Below are 16,553 nucleotides of genomic sequence, written 5' to 3'. Positions count from 1 at the left end.
ATGCTTTCAGCTGCATATCTTCCATATGTTTTTCTTTGGTTATAACCAAAGAAAAACCAAATTGGCCCAAAGTCCCTACAAGAGAGACATTACTGACCCAAGCTGACAAGACAGGCTCCCCTTTTCCTGTCTTGGGCACGATCAACAAGGTCTAAGCAGATTGGAGCAGGCATTGACCCCCCTCCCATGCTTGATTTGAGCTTCATCTTATGTGAAATAGGAGCAGGATAATGAGAATAGATTGTTGGAGGACTCCAGAGGTGACGGTGTAATTTTTGTTCAAATCAGCTGCACCTTTTAAACTGTATTTGGTGGTAAGTAGCTGTGAGATGTAAAGGAATTAGTGTGATTGCAAGTTATGAGATTAGGAAGGAGTTGGTTTAGTGGTTCAGTTTTAGGCAGACTTTGTCAAATCAGTTCTGCAGGATAAAAATCTGAACAAAAAGCTGAAATCTGAATAAAATTAATGCACAAGTAAAAATTACATTAATTAAGATTTTTTCCAAGAAAACGCTATTCAAAATACAATTGAAACACCTGGTTTTAGCTGACTTCATCATGGTCACAAATCATTGTGCTGAAACATCGATTTCCTTCTCTATATACGGTATGCTTTGTCTGTATAGCGTGCAAGAAACAATACTTTTCTCTGTATACATGTGACAATAATAAATCAAATCTATAAGGCAGCACTCAGGAATCTTGTTAAGAGAAAAAAGGAAGTGTATGTAAGGATGAAAAAACAAGGTTCAGTTGGGTCGCTTGAGGGTTACAAAGTAGCTAGGAATGAGTTAAAAAAGAACATAACATAAGAAATAGGAGCAGGAGTAGGCCATCTAGCCCTTCGAGCCTGCCCCGCCATTCAATAAGATCATGGCTGATCTGTCGTGGCTCAGTTCCACATTCCCGCCCTCTCCCCATAACCCTTAATCCCCTCTCTTATCAAAAACCCATCAACCCATGTCTTAAAAATATTTAGCGAGGTAGCCTCCACCACTTCAACGGGCAGAGAATTCCAGAGATTCACCACCCTTTGAGTGAAGAAGTTCCTCCTCAACTCTGTTCTAAACCGCCCCCCCTTTATCTTGAGGTTGTGCCCCCTAGTCCTACTATCCTTTCTGAGCGGGAAGAGTCTCTCCACCTCTATCCTATCCATCCCATTCATCATCTTATACGTCTCAATGAGATCTCCCCTCATTCTTCTAAACTCTAACGAGTACAAGCCTAATTTATTCAGCCTCTCCTTATAGCTCAACCCCCTCAACTCCGGTATCAGCCTAGTAAACCTCCTCTGCACTCCCTCCAAGGCCTAGGAGGGGGCATGAAAAGTCCTTGGCGGGTCGGATAAAGGCAAACTCCAAGGCTTTTTACTCTTATGTGAGAAATAAAAGAATGACCAGGTTGAGGTTAGGACCAGTCAAGGATAGTAGTAGGAACTTGTGCATGGAGTTAAGAACATAAGAAATAGGAGCAGGAGTAGGCCATCTAGCCCTTCGAGCCTGCCCCGCCATTCAATAAGATCATGGCTGATCTGAAGTGGATCAGTTCCACTTTCCCACTTTCTCCCCATAACCCTTAATTCCCTTGTCTGTCAAAAGCCTATCTACCCATTACTTAAATATATTTAGCGGGGTAGCCTCCACCACTTCAATGGGTAGAGAATTCCAGAGATTCACCACCCTTTGAGTGAAGAAGTTCCTCCTCAAGTCCGATTTAAACTGCTCCCCCCCCCCCTCCAAATCTTGAGGTTGTGCCCCCTAGTCCTGCTATCCTTTCCAAGTGGGAAGAATCTCTCTACCTCTACCCTATCCATCCCTTTCATTATCTTATGCATCGCTATAAGATCCCCCCCTCATCCTTCAAAACTCCAACGAGTACAGACCCAGTCTGTTTAGTCTCCCTTCATAGTCCAACCCCCTCATCTCCGGTATCAGCCTAGTGAACCTCCTTTGCACTCCCTCCAAGGCCAAAATATCCTTGCGCAAGTGCAGCGACCAAAACTGCACACAGTACTCCAGCTGCGGCCTCACCAATACCCTGTACAGTTGCAGCAAGACCTCCCTGCTTTTGTATTCGATCCCGCTCGAGTTGGAAGAAATAGGTGAGGCATTGAATGAATACTTTTCTTCAGTGTTCACCAAGGAGAGGGGCCATGTTTTTGATGATGAGTATGTGAAATAAGCTGATAGGATGGAGGAGGCAAATGTTCTGAGGGAAGATGTGTTTGCAATATTGAAAAACCTGAGGGTCAGTAAGCCCCCTGGGCCAGATGGGATACATCCTAGGATACTTTGGGAGGCAAGGGATGAGATTGCAGAGCTTTTAGCTTTGATCTTTGGGTCCTTGCTGTCCACGGGGATGTGCTAGAGGACTGGAGAGTGGCGAATGTTGTTCTTTCCTTCAAGAAAGGAAATAGGAATGACTCTGGTAATTATAGGCCAGTTAATCTTCAGTGATTGGTAAGTTAATGGAAAGGGTCCTGAGAGGTAGGATTTATGACCATTTGGAAAAATGCAGCTTAATCCAGGATAGTCAGCATGGTTTCGTGAGGGGTAAGTCCTGCCTCACAATTTTGATTGAATTTTTTGAGGAGATAACAGTGTGTGGACAAAGGTAGAGCAGTTGATGTCGTATACGTGGATTTTAGTAAGGCGTTTGATAAGGTTCCCCATGAGGTAGGCTCATGGAGAAAGTAAGGAATTGTGGGATAGAAGGAAATTTGGCCGATTGGATAAGAAACTGGCTGTATCATAGAAGACAGAGTGGTGGTGGAGGGAAAATTTTCAGACTGGAGGCCAGTTACCAGTGGTGTACCACAGGGGTCAGTGCTGAGCCCTCTGCTATTTGTGATTTTTTTTTCATCAGTGACTTGGAAGAGGGGGTCGAAGGGTGGGTTAATAAATTTGCTGATGACACCAAGATTGGTGGATGAGGTGGAGGGCTCTTGTAGGCTGCAAAGAGACATTGATAGGATGCAGAGCTGGGCAGAAAAGTGGCAGATGGAGTTTAACCCTGATAAGTGCGAGGTGATTCATTTTGGTAGGACAAACTTGAATGAAGATTACAGGGTCAACAGCAGGGTTCTGAGGAATGTGGAGGAACAGAGAGTCCTTGGGGTTCATATCCTCAGATCTCTGAAGGTTGCCACTCAAGTGGATAGAGCCGTGAAGAAGGCTTATAGCGTGTTAGTGTTTATTAACAGGGGGTTTGAGTTTAAGAGCCATGGGGTTATGCTGCAACTGTACAGGTGGTGAGACCACATTTGGGATATTGTGTTCAGTTCTGGTGACCTCATTATAAGAAGGATATGGAAACATTGGAGTGAATGCAGAGATTTACCAGGATGCTGCCTGGTTTGAAGGGTAAGTCTTATGAGGAAAGGTTGAGAGAGCTGGGGCTTTTCTCTTTAGAGCAGAGGAGGATGAGAGATGTCTTAATAGAGGTTTATAAGATGATGAGAGGGATTGATAAGAGTGGACGTGCAGAGACTATTTCCTTGGGTGGATGTAGCTGTTACTAGGGGGCATAACTATAAGGTTCATGGAGGGAGATGTAGGAGGGATGTCCGAGGTAGATTCTTTACTCAGAGAGTGGTTGGGGTGTGGAATGCACTGCCTGCTGTGATAGTGGAGTCGGACACTTTAGGAACTTTCAAGCGGTTATTGGATAAACACATGGAGCACACCAGAATGATAGGGAGTGTATCACATTCGTGTAGGCCAGAACAGGTAAGGACGGAAGACTTCCTTCCCTAAAGTTCAGTAGTGAACCAGATAGGTTCTTACAATAATCAATAATGGTCATCATTGGACTTTTAATTCCATTTTTAGTGAATTCAAATCTCACCATCTGCTGTGGTGGGATTGGAACCTGGAACTTTTGAGCATTACCCTGGGTCTCTAGATTACTAGTCTAGTGACAATATCACTATGCCTCCCCAAGATTGGCACCCATCCAGCACAGTAAACATTCATTTCCCTCCAGCATTGACACGTAGTGGCAGTAGTGTGCATCATCCAGAAGATGCACTGCAGCAAATCACCAAGGCTCCTTTGAAACCTTTGCCCTCTAACATCAAGGACAGCCGATGCATGGGAACATCATCACCTGCAAGATTCCCTCCTAACCACTCATCATCCTGACTTGGAACTATATTGCTGTGCCTTCATTGTCACTGTGTCAAAATCCTGGAATGCCCTTTCTAGCAGTGAACCTACACCACAGACTGCAATGGTTCAAAAAGACAGCTCATCACCTTCTCAAGGGCACTTGGGGATGGACAACAAATGCTGGCAAAGCCAATGAAGCCATCAGGAAATTATGGGAATCTATTCCAGGACTTGAGTACACACTCGACTCTGATGACTAATGCCGTACGGGGGGTGTGGGAGAAATGTTCTACCCTCCTGGAGGGGCATACTCAGCTTGCTGTCTGTTGAATTTATCTTTCAGATGGATGTAAAAATTTCTTTCAGAGGAGAATGGGAAGTTTTTCTCAATGCCCTCAGAAATAATCATCCAATAAAATATTCAGCCAAAATGCTCATTCACATCATTTGTGATTCTTTGCAATGTATTAATTGGCTTGCATATTTACTTACAGTAACCTGATTTCAAAAGGCCTTTTGGGATATCATGTGACAGTGAGAGCTTCATTTCTATGCTATGTTCTTTAATAGGTCCACAAGAGTCTACAAAGAATAAGGGAGCGGAAGCTGGCCAACTTCATTCCATGGGGACCAGCCAGTATACAGGTGGCACTGTCACGGAAATCCCCTTACCTGCCTTCAGCTCATCGTGTAAGTGGACTCATGATGGCCAATCATACCAGCATTTCCTCAGTAAGTATCAGTACGACACTAACCAGTTTCATACACTATCACATTATAAAGCAGGTGAACATAGGATCAGTAGTAGTAAGTGAACTTGATAGCTGGTGCTTTTCTGCATTGATTTTTCTAGTTGCCTTGAACTGTGAATTTGCAAAGATGGTGTGAGGGAGGGGATTTCTGATTCCTGGGGCACTGGGACCTGAACAAACTGGACTTGTTACATCTGGGCAGGATCGGGACTGATGTCCGAGGGGGGTAATTGCTAGAGTGGCTGGGGAAGATTTAAACTAATATGGTGGGGGGGGAACCTTTGCAAGGTTTCAGAACGGGGGAGTTAAGAACAAACGGAAAAGGTCGTGAGGAGAATTGGGAAAGGGATAGGCAAAGAAATCAAGGACCAGAGTCAAATAAAGACTGAATAAAAAATAGTAGGAAAGGGAAAATAAATGTTAAAAGTGCTCACCTTAAGGTTTTGTACCTGAATGCTCGGAGCATTCAAAACAAAATAGATGAATTAGTTGCACAGATAGATGTAAAAGGGTATAATATAGTTGGCTGTAAGGTGAGCAAGGCTGGGAACTAAACATTGAGGGCTATTCAGTGTTTAGGAAGGACAGATAGAAAGGAAAAGGTGGTGGAATTGCATTGTTGATTAAAGATGATATTGATACGATATTGAGTAAAGATTTTAGCAGAGACGATGTGGAATCTGTATGGGTCGAGTTAAGAAACAACAAGGGAAAAAATCATTGGTGGGGGTGATATACAGGCCACCAAACTGTAGTGATAATGTAGAAAACACATTAGACAGGAGATCAGAGATGCATGTGCTAAAGGAACATTTGTGTTTATGGGTGACTTTAGTCTGCATATAGATTGGGAGAGTCAAGTTAGTCACAGTATAATAGAAGAGAAATTTCTGGAGTGCATATGGTTTTCTGGAGCAATACCTTGAGGAACCAACAAGACAGCAGGCCATCTTGGAATGGGTGTTGTGCAATGCGAAAGGATTTGTTGACAATCTAGTTGTGAGAGAACCCTTGGGGACAAGCGACCATAAAATGGTAGAATTCTTTGTCAAGGTGGATAGTGATGCAGTTGATTCTGAGACCAGGGTCCTGAATCTCGATAAAGATAACTATAATGGTATGAGGCATGAATTGGCCATGATGGACTGGGAAACATTACTGAAAGGAAAGACAGTGGACGAGCAATGGCAAGCATTTAAAGAATGAATAGGTGAACTCCAGAAGTTTATTGTCCACATTGGTGCAAATGACATAGGTAGAAAGAGCAGGGGGGGGTCCTACGAGAGCAATTCAGGGAGTTGGGTGCTACGCTAAAAAGTAGGGCCTATGGGGTAGCAATCTCTGGACTATTCCCAGTGCCTAGTGCTAGTGAAGCTAGGAACAGGGAGATTCTACAATTGAACGCATGGCTAAAGGACTGGTGCAGGAGGGAGGGTTTCAAATTTGTGGATAACTGGGAAGTCTTCAAGAGAGGATGGCATCTGTACAAGGACGGGTTGCATCTAAACTGGAAGGGCACGAATATCCTGGCTGGGAGTTTTGCTAGTGTGACTCAGGTGGGTTTAAACTAATGTGGCAGGGGGGTGGGGATCAAAACAGTAGGTCAGTAAGCATAGAGGCTGGGGACGAGCTTGGGGCCAGGACAAGGCTATCGAAGAGGAAGAGCATTCTGGGGTAGATGACCTTAGTGGGCCTGGAGGTCTGGAGTGCATCCGCTTCAATGCGATGAGCATAACAGGCAAGACAGATGAACTTAGGGCCTTAATGCTTACGTGGAATTTGGATATGGTTGCAGTGACAGAGCCTTGGTTAAAAGAAGGACAGGACGTTAAAAGAAGGACAGGACTGGCAGCTGAATATTCCGGGGTAAAAGTGTTATAGACGAGACAGAGGAGGGGCCAGAAGAGGTGGGGGAGTAGCAATATTAGTTAGGGAGCATATTACAGCAGTGCAGAGGGCGGACAATTTAGAGGGGTCATGTAATGAGTTACTGTGGGTGGAGCTCAGAAACAGGAAGGGTGCGTCACTATGTTGGGGGTATACTACAGGCCATCCCAACAGCCCATGGGAAGTGGAGGAACGGATGTGTAAGGAGATTCTGGATAGGTGCAAAAAAAATAGGGTTGTTGTAGTGGGAGACTTTAATTTCCCTGGTATGGACTGGAAATCACTTAGGGCTGGGGGTCTGGACGGAGAGGAATTTGTAAAATGCATACTGGAAGGTTCTTTGGAACAATATGTAGATAGCCCAGCTAGAGAGGGGGCTATACTAGACCTAGTACTGGGTAATAAGCCCAGTCAGGTTATCAAAGTTTCAGTGAGGGAACATGTGGCAAATAGTGACCACAGTTCTGTAATCTTTAGGATAGTAATGGAAAAGGATGAGTGTTGTCCTACGGGTAAGGTGCTGAATTGGGAAAAGGCTAACTATAGTCGGATTAGGCAGGAATTGGTGGCTGTTGATTGGGAGAGGCTGTTCGAGGGTAAATCTACATCTGCCATGTGGGAGTCTTTTAAGGAACAGTTGATAGGGCTGCAGGACAGGCATGTGCCTGTAAAAAGGAAGGATAGGAAAGGTAGGATTCGAGAGCTGTGGATAACCAGGGAAATTGAGGGTCTGATCAAAAAGAATAGAGAGGCGTACGTTAGGTCCAGACAGCTAAAAACAGATGGAGCACTGGAGGAATAGAGAAAGTAGGAAAGAACTCAAATGGGGGGTTAGAGGGCAAAAAGGGTTCATGAAATGTTCTTGGCAGACAGGATTAAGGAGAATCCTAAGGCATTTTATTCATATGTTAGGCACAAGAGAGTTGTCAGGGAAAAAAATCAGACCTCTCAGGGACAAAGGAGGGGAATTATGCTTAGAGTCCAAGGAAGTAGGGGAGATCCTAAATGAATACTTTGCATCAGGAGAGGGACGTGTTGACTGGGAGTGTCTCAGAGGGAAGTGTTGACCCGTCAGAGAAAATCTCCATTACAGGGGAGGAAGTGTTAGGTTTTCTAGAGAACAGTAAGACAGACAAATCCCCAGGGCCTGATAGCATCTATCCTAGACTGCTCAGGGAGACAAGAGATGTAATTGCTGGGCCTCTGACAGAGATCTTTGTCTCTTCACTGGACACAGGTGAGGTCAGTAAGAAGTCTCAAAACACCAGGTTTAAGTCCAACCAGTTTATTTGATAGTAATCCCACAGGCTTTCGGAAACAGTGTTCCTTCGTCAGGTGTGTGACAGGTGAGGTCCCAGAGGATTGGAGGATAGCAAATGTGGTCCCATTATTTAAGAAGGGTAGCAAGGATAACCCGGGTAATTATAGGCCGTTGAGCTTGATGTCCGTGGTAGGGAAATTGTCGGAGCGGATCCTTAGGATGTATGCACATTTAGAACGGAACAATCTCATTAGTGATAGACAGCATGGTTTGGTAAGAGGGAGGTCATGCCTCACAAATTTGGTTAATTTTTTTGAGGAGGAGACAAAAAAGATTAACGAGGCAAGGGCCATGGATGTCGTCTATATGGATTTTAGTAAAGTGTTTGACAAAGCCTCATGGCAGGTTAGTGCAAAAGGTTAACTCTCACGGGATAAAAGGAGAGCTAGCTGGATGGGTGGAGAACTGGCTTAGCCATTAGAAGACAGGGTTGCAGTGGAGGGGTCTTTTTCCGGTTGGAGGTCTGTGACTAGTGGTATTCCGCAGGGCTCTGTACTGGGACCTCTGCTGTTTGTGATATATATATATAAATGATTTGGAAGAAGGTGTAACGGTTGTCATCAGTAAGTTTGCGGATGGCACAAAGATTGCTGGACTTGTGGATACTGATGAACATTGTCAGGGAATACAGCAGGTTATAGATAGGCTGGAAAGTTGGTCGGAGAAATGGCAGATGGAAGTTAATCGAGATAAATGTGAAGTGATGCATTTTGGTAGAACTAATGTAGAGGGGAGCTATACAATAAATGGCAGAACCAACAGGAATATAGAGACACAGAGGGAACGGGGTATGCAGGTTCATAGATCCTTAAGGGTGGCACTACAGATGGAGATGGTGATGAAGAAGGCATATGGCATGTTTGTCTTCAGAGGCATAGAGTATAAAAGTTGGTGTATGATGTTGCAGCTATATAGAACGTTGGTTAGGCCCCATTTGGAATACTGCGTTCAGTTCTGGTCGCCACACTACCAGAAGGACATGGAAGCTTTGGAGAGAGTACAGAAAAGGCTTACCAGGATGTTGCCTGGTATGGAGGGTCTTCAATATGAGGAGAGATTGGGTAAACTGGGGTTGTTCTCCCTGGAAAGACAGAGGATGAGGGGCAACCTAATAGAATAATATATAAGAGGTATATAGCGGGACTAGACGGGATTAAGGTACATAAGGAGAAGGTGTTAGCAATTCTAGAAAGTGTGAAAATAGATAAGTCCCCTGGGCCAGATGGGATTTATCCTAGGATTCTCTGGGAGGCCAAGGTGGAGATTGCAGAGCCTGTGGCTTTGATCTTTATGTCATCATTGTCTACAGGTATAGTACCAGAAGACTGGAGGATAGCAAATGTTGTCCCCTTGTTCAAGAAGGGGAGTAGAGACCATCCTGAAAATTTATAGACTGGTGAGCTATACTTCTGTTGTGGGCAATGTTTTGGAAAGGATCATGAGAGATAGGATTTGTAATCATCTAGAGAGAAATAATTTGATTCGGGATAGTCAACATGGTTTTGTGAAGGGTAGGTCGTGCCTCACAAACCATATTGAGTTCATTTGAGAAGGTGACCAAAGAGGTGGATAAGGGTAAGGCAGTTGACGTGGTGTATATGGATTTTAGTAAAGCGTTTGATAAGGTTCCCCATGGTAGGCTACTGCAGAAAATACAGATGCATGGGATTGAGGGTGAGTTAGCAGTTTGGATCAGGAATTGGCTAGCTGATAGAAGACAGAGGGTGGTGGTTGATGGGAAATATTCAACCTGGAGTTCAGTTACTAGTGGTGTACCTCAAGGATCTGTTTTGGGACCACTGCTGTTTGTCATTTTTATAAATGACCTAGATGAGGGTGTAGAAGGATGGGTTAGTAAATTTGCGGATGACACTAAAGTCGGAGGAGTTGTAGACAGTGAGGATGGATGTTACAGTTTGCAGAGGGACATAGATAAACTGCAGAGCTGGGCTGAGAGGTGGCAAATGGAGTTTAATGCGGAAAAGTGTGAGATGATTCACTTTGGAAGGAGTAACAGGATTACAGAGTATTGGGCTAATGGAAAGACTCTTGGTAGTGTGGAAGAGCAGAGAGATCTCGGGGTACATGTGCATAGATCCCTGAAAATTGGCAGCCAGGTTGATAGGGTTGTTAAGAAGGCGTACGGTGTGTTAGCTTTTATTGGTAGAGGGATTGAGTTTCGGAGCCATGAGGTCATGTTGCAGCTGTACAAAACTCTGTTGTGGCCGCACTTGGAGTATTGCGTACAGTTCTGGTCACTGCATTATAGGAAACATGCAGAAGCATTGGAAAGGGTGCGGAGGAGGTTTACCAGGATGTTGCCTGGTATGGTGGGAAGGTCTTATGAGGAAAGGCTGAGGGACTTGAGGTTGTTTTCGTTAGAGAGAAGAAGGTTAAGAGGTGACCTAATAGAGGCATACAAGATGATCAGAGAATTAGATAGGGTGGACAGTGAGAGCCTTTTTCCTCAGATGGTGATGGCTAACTCAAGGGGATGTAGCTTTAAACTGAGGACAGATGTCAGAGGTAGGTTCTTCACTCGGAGGGTAGTAAGGGCCTGCCTGCAGCAGTAGTGGACTTGCCAACTTCAAGGGCGTTCAGATGGTGTTGGATAGACATATGGATAACATTGGAATAGTTTAGGTTAGAGGCCATTAAATTGGTTCCACAGGTCGGCGCAACATCGAGGGCCGAAGGGCCTGTACTGCGCTGTAATGTTCCATGTTCTATAAAATTATGAAGGGCGTAGATAGGGTGAACAGTGGGAAACTTTTTCCCAGGTTGGAGGTGATGAACACAAGGGGTTACAGGTTCAAGCTGAGGGAGGCAAGGTTTAACACAGATGTCAGAGGGACGTATTTTACACAGAGGATGGTGGGGGCCTGGAATGCACTGCCAAGCAAGGTGGTAGAGGCAGATGCGCTGGGGTCGTTTAAGACTTATCTGGATAGCCACATGAACAGATTGGGAATGGAGGGATACAAACGAATAGTCTAGTTGGAAGCATGAGCGGCGCAGGCTTGGAGGGCCGAAAGGCCTGTTTCCTGTGCTGTATTCTTCTTTGTTTCTTTGTTTGCTTACTCCGGTTTGGCTCAAGAGTGGTAAGGGAATTGTGGCCAAACCATGGCTTACAAGGGAAATTAAAGATAGCATTAGATTCAACGAAGAAGCCTACAAATTGGCAAGAAAAAAGAATAGGCCTGAGGATTGGGAGCAGTTTAAAGCTCAGAAAAGGAGGACCAAGGGATTGATTAAGGGAATCATAGAGTATGACAGTAAGCTAGCGGAGAGCATAAAAACTGACTGTAAAAATTTCTATGGATATGTAAAGAGAAAAAAATTGACAAAAACAAATGTGGGCCCCTTGCAGTCAAACGAGAGAATTCATAACAGGGAATAAAGAAATGGTTACGGAATTATATTTGTACTTTGTTTTAGTCTTCACAAAGGAAGACTTGAAAAATGTACCAGATGTTCTGAGAGAAACATGTTTTAGTGAGGAGCTGAAGAAAATCAGCGCTAGCAGAGAAATGGTTTGGGGAAATTGATGGGACTAAAGGTGGATAAATCTTCAGGTCCTGATAATCTTTATCCCAGAGTACTTAAGGAACCAAGTTTGTGAGGCATGGTCACACATCACACATATTGTCAAAAACCTTCTGAAAGCCTAAATAAAGGAAGTGGCCCTGGAAATAGTAGATCCATTGGTTCATTTCCAAAATTCTTTGGACTCTGGAATAGTTGCTACAGATTGGAGGGCAGCTAATGTAAACCCACTATTCAAAAAGGGAGGTAGAGAGAAAACAGAGAACTATGGACCAGTGAGCCTAATGTTGGTACTGAGGAGTTGCTAGAGTCTATTTATGGACTTCAGTAAGGCCTTTGACAAGGTCCCTCATGGCAGACTGGTGCAGAAGGTGAAGTCGTATGGGATCAGAGGTGAGTTGGTAAGATGGATACAAAACTGGCTCAGTCAAAGAAGACAGAGGGTAGCAGTGGAAGGGTGTGTTTCTGAATGGAGGGCTGGGATGAGTGGCATTTCTTGTGCTTGGATCTCTGCTGTTTGTAATATATATAAATGATTTGGAGGAAAATGTAACTGGTTTGATTGATAAGTTTGTGGACGACATGAAGATTTTATGGATTTACGGATAGCGATGAGAACGATTAGAGGATGCAGCAGGATATAGATCGGTTGGAAACTTTGGAGAGATGACAGATGGAGTTTAATCCGGACAAATGTGAGGTAATGCATTTTGGAAGATCTAATACAGATAGGAAATATACAGTAAATGACACAATCCTTAAGAGTATTAATAGGCAAAGGGCTTTGGGTGTGCAGGTACACAGGTCACTGAAAGTGGCAGTGCACGTGGAGAAGGTAGTTAAGAAGGCATACGGCATGCTTGCTTTCATCAGCCGAAGCATTGAGTTTAAAAATTGGCAAATCGTGGTGCTGCTTTGTAGAACCTTAGTTAAGCCGCACTTGGAATTTGGTGTTCAATTCTGGTTGCCTCACTACCAGAAGGATGTGGAAGCTTTGGAGAGGATACAGAAAAGATTTACTAGGATGTTGCCTGGTATGGAGGGCATTAGCTATGAGGAGAGATTGGAGAAACTTGGTTTGTTCTCACTGAAACGGCAGAGGTTGAGGAGAGACCTGATAGAAGTCTACAAGATTATGAGAGGCATGGACAGAGTGGATAGTCAGAAGCTTTTTCCCAGGGTGGAAGAGTCGATTACTAGGGGACACAGGTTTAAGGTGCAAGGGATAAGGTTTAAAGGAGATGTACGAGGCAGATTTTTTACACAGAGGGTAGTGGGTGCCTGGAACTTGTTGCCAGCTGAGGTAGTGGAAGCAGATAAAGTAGTGACTTCTGAGGGGCGTCTTGACAAATACATGAATAGGATGGGAATAGAGGGGTATGGTTCCCCAGAAGGGTAGGGGGTTTTAGTTAAGTCGAGCAGCATGGTTGGTGCAGGCTTGGAGGCCGAAAGGCTTGTTCCTGTGCTGTAATTTTCTATTTTTGTTCTATTTTCAGGGATTTCATAACTCAGCATTTGGAAGGCAGTGGTATAATCAAAGTCAGCATGGATTTGCCAAAGGGAAATCACACTTAACAAATCTATTGAAATTTTTTGAGGATTTAGCTAGTAGAGTTGACTGAGGAGAACCAGTGGATGTGGTTTATTTAGACTTTCAGAAGGTTTTCGACAAAGTTTTCAACACACATCATGTGTGATGTGTGATCATGCCTCAAATTTGGTTGAGTTTTTTGAGGAGGTGACAAAAACGATTGACGAAGGAAGGGCCGTGGATGTCGTCTATATGGATTATAGTAAAGTGTTTGACAAGGTCCCTCATGGCAGGCTGGTGCAAAAGGTTAAATATCACAGGATAACAGGTGAGCTACCTAGATGGGTGGAGAACTGGCTTAGCCATTGAAGACAGAGGGTAGCAGTGGAGGGGTCTTTTTCCGGTTGGAAGTCTGTGACTAGTGGTGTTCCGCAGGGCTCTGTACTGGGACCTCTGCTATTTGTGATATATATAAATGATTTGGAAGAAGATGTAACTGGTGTGATCAGTGAGTTTGTGGACAACAAAAAGATTGCTGGACTTGCGGATAGCGATGAACATTGTCAGAGAATACAGCAGGATATAGATGGGCTGGAAAATTGGGCAGAGAAATGGCAGATGGAATTTGATCCAGATAAATGCGAAGTGATGCATTCCAGTAGATCTAATGTAAGGACGAGCTATACAATAAATGGCAGAACCATCAGAAGTATAGAGACACAGAGGGACCTGGGTGTGCAAGTCCACAGATCCTTGAAGGTGGCAGCACAGGTCGAGAGGGTGGTGAAGAAGACATATGGCATGCTTGCCTTTATTGGACGGGGTATAGAGTATGAAAGTTGGCGAATGATGTTGCAGCTGTATAGAACGTTAGTTAGGACACATTTGGAATACTGCATCCAGTTCTGGTCGCCACACTACAGAAGGACGTGGAGGTTTTGGACAGAGTACAGAAAAGGTTTATCAGGATGTTGCCTGGTATAGAGGGTCTTAGCTATGAGGGGAGATTGGGCAAACTGGGGTTGTTCTCCCTGGAAAGACGGAGGATGAAGGGTGACCTCTTAGAGGTCTATAAAATTATGAAGGCATAGGTAGGGTGAACAGTGGGAAGCTTTTTACCAGGTCGGAGGTGACAACACAAGGGGTCACAAGTTGAAAGTTAAGGGGGCAAGGTTCAACACTGATGTCAGGGGGTGTATTTTACACAGAGGGCAGTCGGGGCCTGGAATGCGCTGCAAGCAAGGTGGTTGAGGCGGACACGCTGGGATCGTTTAAGACTTATCTAGATAGCCACACGAACGGACTGGGAATGGAGGGATACAAATGAATGGTCTAGTTGGGCTCATGAGCGGCGCAGGCTTGGAGGGCTGAAGGGCCGGTTCCTGTGGGAACGGCAAATTGTGCGGAGGGTGTGGAGAGTCTGCAGAAGGATCTAGATAGGCTGGGCGAATGGGCCAGGAAATGGCAAATGGAATTTAATGTTGGCAAGTGTGAGGTGGTCCACTTTGGTAGGAAGAATGGTAGGAAGGACTATTACTTACGTGGCGAAAAACTGCAGCAGGCGACGGTGCAGAGGGACCTTGGGGTCCTTGTGCATGAGTCGCAAAAACCCAGCTTGCAGGTGCAGCAGGTGGTCAGGAAGGCGAATGGGATGCTGGCCTTCATAGCGAGGGGGATTGAATATAAAAGTAGGGAGGTCTTGCTGCAGCTGTATAGGGCATTGGTGAGGCCGCAGCTGGAGTACTGTGTGCAGTTTTGGGCGCCGCACCTGCGCAAGGATATTTTGGCCCTGGAGGGAGTGCAGAGGAGGTTTACTAGGCTGATACCGGAGTTGAGGGGATTGAGCTATGAGGAGAGGCTGAATAAACTAGGCTTGTACTCGTTAGAGTTTAGAAGAATGAGGGGAGATCTCATTGAGACGTATAAGATGATGAATGGGATGGATAGGATAGAGGTGGAGAGACTCTTCCCGCTCAGAAAGGACAGTAGGACTAGGGGGCACAGCCTCAAGATAAAGGGGAGGCGGTTTAGAACGGAGTTGAGGAGGAACTTCTTCACTCAAAGGGTGGTGAATCTCTGGAATTCTCTGCCCGTTGAAGTGGTGGAGGCTGCCTCGCTAAATATTTTTAAGAAGCGGGTTGATGGGTTTTTGATAAGAGAGGGGATTAAGGGTTATGGGGAGAGGGCGGGAAAGTGGAACTGAGCCACGACAGATCAGCCATGATCTTATTGAATGGCGGGGCAGGCTCGAAGGGCTAGATGGCCTACTCCTGCTCCTATTTCTTATGTTCTTATAACAGATTACTGTGTAAAGTTAAAGCACATGGGATTACAGATAATTTCTTGAGATGGATAGAAAGATGGTTAGCAGATAGTAACAAAAGGTTGGCATAAATGGGTCTTTTTCTGATTGTCAGACAATGACTACTGGGGTTCTGCAGGGATCTGTGCTAGGTTCCCAACTATTCACATTATATATTAATGATCTGGAAGAGGGAACTGAATGTATTAACTCCACATTTGCAGATGATACAATGTTGGGTGGGAGGGTGAGCTGTGAAGAGGATTCAGAGATGCTTCAGCGTGATTTAGACAGGTTGAGTGTGTGGTCATCTGCATGGCAGATACAGTATAGTGTGGATATCCACTTTGGTAGCAATAATAGGAAGATAGATTATTACTTGAATGGCTGTAAATTGAGAGAGGTGGACACTCAGCGAGACCTTGGAGTCATCACGTATCAGTCACTGAAAGTAAGTGCGCAGGCACAGCAGGCAGTGAGGAAGACAAATGGTACGTTGGCCTTCATAGCAAGAGGTTTTGAATAGAGATAGGGATGTTTTGTTGTAATTGTATATTGGTGATGTCACGCCTATTGTGTGTCCTTATCTAAGGAAGGATGTGCCCTTGCTATAAAGGGAAGGCAGTGAAGGTTTACCAGGCTGATTCCTGGGATTGCAGGTCTGTCATATGAGGAGAGACTAAGTCTCTCACTGGAGTTTAGAAGAGTGAGAGGGGATCTCACAGAAACTTATAAAATTCTAACAGGTTAGACAGGGTAGATTCAGAAAGAATGTTCCCAATGGTAGAGGAGTCCAGAATTAGGGGTCATAGTTTGAGGATAAGGGTGAACCATTTAGAGCTGAGGAGAAATTTCTTCACCCAGAGTGGCGAATCTGTGGTATTCACTACCACAGAATGTAGTTGAGGCCAAAATGTTGTCTGATTTCAGGAAGAAATTAGATGTAGCTCTTGGGGCTAAAGGGATCAAGGGATATTGGGGGAACGGGGGATCAGGTTATTGAATTCGGTGATCAGCCATAATCAAGATGAATCATGGAAGAGGCTCCATAGGCTGAATGGCCTATTCCTGCTTCTAGTTTCTATATTTCTATAATAGGGGCAAA

At 44.7% G+C, this 16,553-nt stretch overlaps 1 protein-coding gene across 1 annotated transcript in view; it reads left to right on the top strand.

The window, feature by feature from the left end:
* The window catches only part of tubg1 (tubulin, gamma 1), a 111,561-nt gene that overhangs the window by 91,686 nt on the left and 3,322 nt on the right, over positions 1–16,553 (top strand). Inside the window, exon 10 of the mRNA XM_080213751.1 lies at positions 4,680–4,841. Coding sequence (XP_080069877.1) covers positions 4,680–4,841 — 162 coding nt within the window. The remainder of the gene's footprint in view (positions 1–4,679; positions 4,842–16,553) is intronic.

This window comes from Carcharhinus amblyrhynchos, chromosome 27 (genome assembly GCF_965287045.1).
Source record: "Carcharhinus amblyrhynchos chromosome 27, sCarAmb.v2.hapA, whole genome shotgun sequence".
Taxonomy (NCBI): domain Eukaryota; kingdom Metazoa; phylum Chordata; class Chondrichthyes; order Carcharhiniformes; family Carcharhinidae; genus Carcharhinus; species Carcharhinus amblyrhynchos.
Note: the sequence above shows the minus strand (reverse complement) of the source record. Positions and strands in the feature narration are given on the sequence as shown.